This window comes from Manis javanica, chromosome 4 (genome assembly GCF_040802235.1).
Source record: "Manis javanica isolate MJ-LG chromosome 4, MJ_LKY, whole genome shotgun sequence".
NCBI lineage: Eukaryota > Metazoa > Chordata > Mammalia > Pholidota > Manidae > Manis > Manis javanica.
This window is the reverse complement of record NC_133159.1, coordinates 78,902,492-78,912,801: the sequence shown is the minus strand read 5'-3', so window position 1 is coordinate 78,912,801 and position 10,310 is coordinate 78,902,492. Positions and strand designations below refer to the sequence as shown.

Here is a 10,310-nt window from a genome sequence, read left to right as displayed (position 1 = left end):
AACATATGGAAGCAACCTAAGTGTCCATCAGCAGATGAATGGATAAACAAGAGGTGGTACATATACACAATGGAATATCATTCAGCCATAAGAAAAAAACAAATCCTACCATTTGCAACAACATGGATGAAGCTAGAGGGTATTATGCTCAGTGAAATAAGTCAGGCAGCAAAGACAAGTACCAAATTATTTCCCTCATTTGTGGAGTATAACAACAAAGTAAATCTGAAGGAACAAAACAGCAGCAGACTCACAGACTCCAAAGGGAAGGGGTTGGGGAGGGTGGGTGAAGGGGATTAAGGGGCACTATAATTAGCAATCACAATAAAAATAGGTCATGGGGAAGGCAGTACAGCATCTAGAGCACAAGTAAAAAAGACTATATAGCATCTTACTTCACTGATAGACAATGAGTGCCAACTGGGGGGAGGGTGGTGTGGACTTGATAATAAGGATGAATGTTGAAACCACAAGGTTGATCATGTGAAACCTTCATAAGATTATTTATCAATGATACGTTAATTTAAAAAGGGGATAGTAATTGCACTAGAGGGGGGTGACGATTTGATAATGTTGGTAACTGCTGAACCGCTGTGTTGTATATCTGAAACCAACATAAGATTGTGTATCAATGATACCTTAATATAAATAAATATAGCTGAAAGATATACATGTGCCACTTTCAGTTGTTAAAATTTATTTAATCATCACTTTACAAAGAAAAAGAATATACAGCAAAATTAGTAAAGAATAAGAACATAAAATATCTACCCATAATGCCTGGGAATGGTAGACGAGGTAGTTTCTTTTGCACTGGAAGCACCCGTGAAATCCACATCTGAGGTATTAGATGAATGTGCAGTTCCCTCAGTTCTCCTGAGACAAAAGAATTTAAATGGTATAACGACTATATTACATAACAATAGAAATACTAATCTGCCCCCAAAAGAAAATTCCTAGGATAGGAAAAAATATTTACCCTATAGAACAAGGTAAATCCAAGGTAGTATTCTCTGAAATTGATTCTTTATCCTGGGGAAAGAAGAAAAAAACAAACTTAAAGCATGGTTCTAAAGTAAACTAAAAAGACAAAGTTTCTCAGTGATTTCAACCAACCTTCCTCCTGAAAACATACATCAACATATCCTCTTACCAAAGGTGGCTCAGCAGTTTTCTGAATCATTTTTCTTGTATATGGGCCTGGTGGACGACCTACAGATTTCTTTTTTCCTTTTTTTTCTATGCCATTGCTTACTTCCCTGAAACATAAAAACATTATGTATTTAACTTTGGTATAAAGAAAACACAGACACAATGTACAATATATACTGTCATAGCACTGCTTATGTAATAATTAGGTCATACTTATATGTTTTATTACTGGTAACATAAAAATGAATTTGAATATAAGTTAAATCTACAAGTTTAGTCAAGTGCATAATGATACATTTTAATTTAAATAACTATTTCTTGACTTAAGACATTTACATTAGAAATGTTTAAGAAAAAAAAGTTCTCTTACAATTTTGAAAAATATATATTACCTAAAAATTAAAACAAACAAACAAATGCAGACCACTATACTGGATGGAAGATTTCAAACTCATAGAAGTTCTATTACTTAGTTTACATTGTTACTACATGGATACTTGAGATATAGCTCAAGAATTTACTACTAAAAGTTACTATGAATTTACTTTATTTACCTCATGGAGCCAGGAAGTATCATTGTTAAAATACACTAGCTGCAGAGGTTGCTTTTTACACGCATACACACACACACACACACAATCTTGAATGATGCTAATCATAAAGAGAATGAAGCCCAGGGTGACAGAGCATAGAGAAGAAAGGAATCCTTCCTAGTGAGCAGTGAGTCACTCAAAGGGCAAAATTAGAAATCTAGAAAACCATTCAAAGACATAAAGGCAAATCTTATGTAACAGGAAGGAAAAAAAAAAAACAATGGTCAAGGACATTTCTAATTAATACAGGGAAAGAAGAAAAGGAAAAATATCAATATGCAGAACATTTATTTCATTTACTCAACAAACATTACCATATAAAGGGCCTATTAGACAACAGGAATACAAAGATGTTCCCTGTGCTAAGGGTTTCACAAAAATCCAACATCTCAAGAATAAGACAGATGGACAGGGAATACTTTTATTTTTTTTAAGATGATCAATGTAACATTTATAAGGGACTCCTGGACTACAGAAACTACTCTCAGATTAATAGGCTCAATTAATAAATAGGGCCCAAAAGGAACTGAGAATGGCTTTGCAGAGGTTGAACCATTACATAATGTCATCAAATGAAAACCTTGACAGCTACCACATATGGACTGTGCTATCAAAATCCTAATAGGAATAAGAAAGTTTGTGAAACTTTTTTTTTATAATTTGTAATATGGGCAATTGCTAACAAAGGATTATAGATAAATCTGAAAGTGATACAAATAAGTATTCTTGGATTAAAGATGGCAGCATAAAAGGTGTGACAAAGAACTCCTCCCAAAACCACATATAATACAAAAATATAGTTAATACAACAAATCCTAAAAGAGCAATAGGAAAGAAGACTGTGCCGGCTGCATACACCTGAAGAACAGAGCAGACCTCACAAAACAGGATAACATACCAAACAAAGCATTGATTCAGTGGGACCCAAGCCCTTCCCCCACCCCAGCACACAAGCAGGAGGAAGAGAAACAGAGCGCAGAGGGGGTAGAAGCCTAGGACTGCTGAACACCAGTCTTGGAGAACTGCTTTGGGAGTACAACCCCATATCATATTGCATGGTGCTCTGGAGATCAGTGGGGTCAAAAAGCTAAGACAGGCGAAGACTTGGACAGACTGAGATTCCAGCCATTTGTGGAGGACATGGATCCACATCCAGCTGCTCTGGGACAAAGGAAAGGTAGGAGATCTGAGTGTCTTTGCAGTAATGAGAGGGCTGCTGAAGGGGCAGGGATTGCACAGAACTTGATGCTCAGGAGAAGGAATAGGAGGACAAGGTTGTCTGGGCGAGCTCATCCCAGCAGGTTGGGAACTTTCAGGAGCTTCAGGTACTCCATACACCTGGCTAGGTACTCCGCTTCGAGGCCCCCCACTGTGATACCCAGTCTGCTACATCTTCCTACTGGCCTGCCGGCACCAGTTTGCAAACCAGCAGTACCTGCCCTGGCATCAGGATAGCCACAGGGAGACCTCACCTAAGGCAGCTGCAAACACAAAGCACAGAGGCTTACAACTGTGTAATCAGCCACTGGTTCTGAGAGCGGAGAAAGGCACTGCAGCCAGCAAAAAGGCAACAGCTCCCTCCTCACCAGAGGAACTGGCGCCGCTCCCCTGCACCCCCAAAAACCAACCAGGGGCTGAACAGCTCCAAAGAATAGAGTTTCTGGGTACTAGAGGACACCATGTGCCACTGTGAAACATCAACTGAACCTGGTTCAAACCAAATCTCACAAACACCAAAAATGGACCAAGTGAAACTGAACTCACCAACTTACCAAAAAGAGAGTTCAAATTAGAAATCATAAACATGCTCATGGAGGTACAAAAAAACTACTGAAGGACTCAGGGACAAATTCAGAATGGAGACTCAACCATTAAGAAATTCTATATGTGAAATGAAACATACAATGAAGGGATTTAAAAGAAGATTAGATGTAGTAGAAGAGACAGTAAATGGAATAGAAATTAGAGAAGAGGAAGACAAGCTGAGGGACAGACAGAAAAAAAGATCTCAAGGAATGAAAGAATACTGAGAAAATGCTGTGACCAATCCAAACGGAACAATATTTTCATTATAGGGGTACCAGAAGGAGAGAAAAATGGATAGAAAGTGTCTTTGAAAGGTAATTGCTGAGAACTTCCCTAATGTGGGGATGGAGATAGACTCTCAGGCCATGGAGGTGCACAGACCTCCCAACACAACGGACCAAAGGAAGACAACACCAAGACATATAATAATTAAAATAGCAAAGATCAAGGATAAGGACAGAGTTTTAAAAGCAGTCAGAGAGAGAAAAAAGATCACATACAAAGAAAAGCCCATCAGGCTATCATCAGACTTCTCAGCAGAAACCTTACAGGCAAGAAGGAAGTGGCATGATATATTTAATGCAATGAAGCAGAAAGGCCTCAAACCAAGAATACCTTATCTGGCAAAATTGTCATCTAAATTTGAAGGAGGGATTAAACAATTTTCAGATGAGCAAAACCTGATAGAATTTACCTCCCACAAACCACCTCTACAGTACATTTTAGAGGGACTGCTATGGATGGAAGTGTTCCTAAGGCTAAATAGCTGTCACTAGAGGAAATAAAACCACAGTAAACAAAGTAGAACAATTAATAACTAAGCAGATGCAAAATTAAATCAACTATCCCCAATGTCAATCAAGGAATAGACAAAGAGAACAGAATATGATACCTAATATATAAAGAATAGAGGAGGAAGAAAAAGGAGAAAAAAAAAGAACCTTTAGATTGTGTTTGCAATAGCATACTAAGTGAGTTAAGTCACACTCTTAGTAAGGAAGTTAACCTTGAACCTTTGGCAACCACAAATCTAAAGTCTAAAATGGCAATAAGTACACACCTATTGATAATCACCCTAAATGTAAATGGTCTCAATGCACCAATTAAAAGACACAGAGTTACTGAATGAATAAAAAAACAAGACCCATCTATATGCTGCCTACAAGAGACTCACTTCAAACCCAAAGACATACACAGACTAAAACTAAAGGGACAGAAAAAGATTTTTCATGCAACTAATAAGGAGAAAAAAGCAGGAGTTGCAGTACTTGTTTCAGACAAAATAGACTTCAAAACAAAGAAAGTCACAAGAGACAAAGACATTCGATAATGATAAAGGGGTCTATCCAACAAGAAGACATAACCATTATAAATATCTATGCACCCAACACATGATCACTCACATATGTGAAACAAATACTAACAGAATTAAAAGGTGAAATACAATGCAATGCATTCATTGTAGGAGACGTCAACACTCCACTCACTCCAAAGGACAGATTAATCAAACAAAAAATAGGTAAGGAGACAGACACACTGAACAGCACATTAGAACAGATGGACCGAAGAGACATCTACAGAACTCTACATCCAAAAGCAGCAGAATACACATTCTTCTCAAGTGCACATGGAACATTTTCAAGAATAGATCATATACAAGGCCACAAAAAGAGCCTTGGTAAATTCAAAAAGACTGAAATTGTACCAACCAGTTTCTCAGACCACAAAGGTATGAAACTAGAAATAATTTACTCAAAGAAAATGAAAAATGCCACAAACATGGAGGCTTCACAACATGCTCCTAAATAACCAATGGATCAATGACCAAATAAAAACAGAGATCAAGCAATATATGGAGACAAATGACAACAATAATTCAACACCACAAAATCTGTGGGACGCAGCGAAGGCTGTGTTAAGATGGAAGTATATTTCAATACAGGCATACCTTAGGAAAAAAGAACAATCCCAAATGAACAGTATAAACTCACAATTAACGAAACCAGAAAAAGAAGAAGAAATGAGGCCCAAAGTCAGTAGAAGGAGGGAAATAATAAAGATTAGAGCTGAAATAAATAAAATCGAGAAGAATAAAACAATAGAAAGAATCAATGAAAGCAAGAGCTGGTTCTTTGAGAAAATAAACAAAATTATAGATAAACCCCTAGCGACACTTATGAAAAAAAAAACGTCTACACAAATAAACAGAATCAGAAATAAGAAAGGAAAAATTACTATGGACACCAAAGAAATACAAAGAATTATGAGAGAATACTATGAAAAATATAGTTAACAAACTGGATAACCTAGAAGAAATGGACAACTTTCTAGAAAAATAAAACCTTCCAAGGCTGTCACAGAAAGAAACAGAAAATCTGAACAGAACAATTACCAGCAATGAGATTGAACTGGTCATCAAAAAACTACGTAAGAACAAAACTCCTGCACCAGATGGCTTCACTGCTGCATTTTATGAAACATTTAGTGAGGACCCAATACCCATCCTCCTTAAAGTTTTCCTAAAAGTACAAGAAGAGGGAATGTTTCCAAACTCATCCGATGAGGCCAGCACCACTCTAATGCTAAAACCAGGCAAAGATGCTACAAAAAAAGAAAATTACAGACCAATACCCCTGATGAACATACGTTCGAAAATACTCAAAAAAGTATTTGCAAACCAAATTCAAAAACAAATAAAAAAGATCATCCATCATGATCAAGTTGGATTTATTCCAGGGATGCAAGGATGGTATATTTGAAAATCCATCAAAACCATCCTCATCAACAAAAAGAAAGACAAAAACCACATAATCATTTCGATAGATACAGAAAAAGTATTTGACAAAATTCAGCATCTATTCATGATAAAAATTCTCAACAAAATGGGTATAGAGGGCAAGAACCACAACATAATAAAGGCCATATATGACAAACCCACAGCCAACATCATACTTAAAAGCGAGAAGCTGAAAGCTTTTCCTTTAAGATTGGGAACAAGACAATGATGTCCACTCTCCCCACTTTTATTCAACATACTACTGGAGGTCCTAGCCACAGCAATCAGACAACACAAAGAAATAAAAGGCATCCACATTGGCAAGGAAGAAGTTAGGCTGTCCCTGTTTGCAGATGACATGATATTGTACATAAAAACCCTAAAGAACCCACTACAAAAATTACTAGATCTAATATCTGTATTCAGCAAAGTTGCAGCATATAAAATTAATACACAGAAATATGTTGCATTCCTATACACTAATGATGAACTAGCAGAAAGAGGAATCAAGAAAACAATTTCATTCACAGTTGCACCAAAAAGAATAAAATACCTAGGAATAAACCTAACCAAGGAAGTGAAAGACCTATACTCTGAAAACTACAAGACACTCATGAGAAATTAAAGAAGATACCAATAAATGGAAACATATTCCGTGCTCATGGATAGGAAGAATTAATATTGTCAAAATGGCCATCCTCCTAAAGAAATCTACAGATTCAATGCAACCCCTATCAAAATACCAACAGTATTCTTCAACAAACTAGAGCAAATAGTTCTAAAATTCATATGGAACCACAAAAGATCCCGAATAGCCAAAGCAATTCTGAGAAGGAAGAATAATGCAGGGGGATTACACTCTCTGACTTCAAGCTCTACTACAAAGCTACAGTAATCAAGACAATTTGGTACTGGCACAAGAACAGATCCACAGACCAATGGAACAGACTAGAGAGCCCAGATATAAACCCAACCATATATGGTCAATTAAGACACAATTAAGGCACCATGGATATACAATGGGGAAATGACAGCCTCTTCCACAAGACACAATTAAGGCACCATGGATATACAATGGGGAAATGACAGCCTCTTCCACAACTTGTATTGGCAAAACTGGACAGTTACACACAAGAGCATGAAACTGGACTATTTTCTAACCCCATACACAAAAGTAAACTCAAAATGGATCAAAGACCTGAATGTAAGTCATGAAACCATAAAACCCTTAGAAGAAAACATAGGTAAAAATATCTTGAATATAAACATGAGCAACTTTTTCCTGAATGCATCTCCTCTGGCAAGGAAAACAAAATAAAAAATGAACAGAAAACAGGACTACATCAAGCTAAAAAGCTTCTGTATGGCAAAGGACACCATCAGCAGAACAGAAAAGGCATCCTACAGTATGGGAGAATATATTTGTAAATGGCATATCTGAAAAGGGTTTAACATCTAAAAATATATAAAGAACTCACACTCCTCAAAAAGCAAATATCCATATTAAAAAATGGGCGGATATGAACAGACACTTCTCCAAAGAAGAAATTCAGATGGCCAACAGACACATGAAAAGATGCTCCACATCACTAATCGTTAGGGAATTGCAAATTAAAACCACAATGAGCTCAGTGAAATAAGTCAGGCAGAGAAAGACAAATACCAAATGATTTCTCTCATTTGTGGAGTATAACAAGGAAGCAAAACAGAAGGAACAAAATGGCAGCAGACTCACAGATTCCAAGAAGAGTCTAGTGGTTACCAAAGGGGAGGGGTGTGGGAGGGCAGGTGGGGATGGAGGGAGAAGGGGATTGTGGGATATCATGATTGGTGCACATGGTGTATGTGGCGTCACAGTGAAGACAGTGCAGCTCAGAGAAGACAAAGAGGGATTCTGTTGCATCTTACTACAGTGATGGTCAGTGACTGCAATGGGGTATGGGTGGGGACTTGATAATATGGTGAATGTTGTAATCACGATGTTGCTCATGTGAAACCTTCATAAGACTGTATATCAATGATACATTAATTTTAAAAAAAGAATAATTATTCTTCCCTTCAAGAAAAATAACCTTGAAGTTTTATCTGTTTTATTTACAAATACCAATGAGTATGATGAAGCACTGTCAATCCTTACATTTTCTTACTCTCCAGGATGACTATCGCACACCTTTCATTTGCTTAAATTTCCCTCTCTGCACTACCCTCTCAGCTCTCTGACTAATTTCACTGAGAAGCTACTAGGCAAAACTTTAGTCATTTTCCAAATACCAAATCTACAAGAGAACCAGAATCTGTACTCATCTTCTCCATTTTTACCCCATTTCAACAGAAGGATATAAGTCCTTCTATCAAAGGCTACTCCACATTTAGACTCTAAATTCCTTCCTTTTCATGTTTCAAAGACTTTACAATATCTTCCATCACAAAGTCTTCCATTCCAAAAGACTTTACATTATCTTCCATTTACAATTTCTTCTTCTTCACTGGATCAATCTTACCAGCACACAAAAACAGATTCCAATTACCTTCCATCATTTTAAAAAATTATCACTTGATTACTCCTTTCTTCTCTTCAGTTTCCATTTGTCTACTTCCTTCACAGCAGAACTACTTTTAAGTGTTGATGACACACACCCGTTTCCATTTTCTTCCTTGTCATTCAGAATTCTTTAAAAAAAGTATTTCCTTTTTTTCCCCTTTTCATTTATGATTATCATCATTATTACTCTGAACGTGCCTATGTCCCTTATTTGCAGAAATAGCCGATTTTGACATGGAAATTGGACAGTGCTGGCTTCAATTACACTTTGACCCACTCCAATGTGACTTCTATTTTACCTCTCCAAAAAAGTGTTTTGGTCAAGGTCACTAGTAAAAGAATGTTACCTTATTAAAAAAAACACACACACATACACATACACACATTTTTCTCTTTAATCTCCTCTTAGCAGTATTACATACTGTCTAATACACCCACCCTTCTTGGAACTTTCCTCTTCTCTTGGTTTTCATGATGCCAAACTTTACTGGTTTCTTCCTATTTCACTTTACCATCCTTTTCTTAGTCTTCTTTATTTCACCTCTTCTAAGTCTCTACATGGTAGCAGGGCATTATTCTAGGCCACATTCTCTTCTCTCCCCACCACATGCCCCTTGTAGCCCCCTCAGATAATTTCATTCATTCTCATGGCTTTATAAATCAGCTTCCAATTTATATCATGTGTCCTGACCTCTCCTGAGCTCCTGACTTATAAACCCAATTGCCTGTATCTAACATCCTCATCACTTAGAAATCCCTCATAAGAATCTCAAACTCAGTGAGTATGGAAAAGAATACTGCATTCACTTTGCCAAAATCTGTTTTTCTAGATCTTGGTAATAGATACCACCACCACCGATCAGGTACTCAAGCCAAAAATCTGAACACTGTTTATCTTCATTCTTCCCTTTCTTTCATAAATGTAATTCATTAGCCAAGCCAATAACTTCTACCTCTAACAGAGATCTTGAATCTATTTTCTCTCCCTTTGGCTCCTACCACCTACACCTTCACAAGCAATTATCACCTCTCTCTCTCACATAGACAACTGCAAGTCTTTATTTTCTCCTGCTTCTAATCTCACCTCTGTACCTATCAATTCTCCATAGAGCATCCAAAAATTATCTTTAAAGGATAATTCAGTCTCTTACACCTTTAAATAGTTCCCCATTACTCCCCAAACTCTTTATGAGAGCTACAAGACTCTACATGATCAAGCCCCATCCAACCTTTCCAACACCTGATGCTACTCTGTAACCCTCATTCATACTTCACCAGCCTTCTTTGAGTTCCTCAAACATGCCTCACAGCCTTCATTCACAGTTGTTATTTCTGCTGTCTGGAGTATTTACTTTTCCCTTTATTCTTCACATTGTTAGGTCATTCTCATCTTCAAGTTTCAGCTTAAATATCATCTTAAATAGGCCTTCCTTCAGCCTCT

The 10,310-nt window shown here is 37.0% G+C and overlaps 2 protein-coding genes across 7 annotated transcripts in view; one reads left to right on the top strand and one right to left on the bottom strand.

Moving 5' to 3' along the window:
* Positions 1-10,310, bottom strand: part of MTF2 (metal response element binding transcription factor 2) — an 89,556-nt gene that overhangs the window by 5,650 nt on the left and 73,596 nt on the right. For all 6 annotated transcript variants that reach the window (XM_073234296.1, XM_073234298.1, XM_073234297.1 and 3 more), the window contains 3 exons: positions 1,154-1,259; positions 980-1,032; positions 772-876 (listed from right to left, as the gene is read on the bottom strand). In XM_073234296.1, coding sequence (XP_073090397.1) covers positions 772-876; positions 980-1,032; positions 1,154-1,259 — 264 coding nt within the window. The remainder of the gene's footprint in view (positions 1-771; positions 877-979; positions 1,033-1,153; positions 1,260-10,310) is intronic.
* TMED5 (transmembrane p24 trafficking protein 5) overlaps positions 1-10,310 on the top strand; it is a 55,527-nt gene that overhangs the window by 29,659 nt on the left and 15,558 nt on the right. The window lies entirely within an intron of this gene.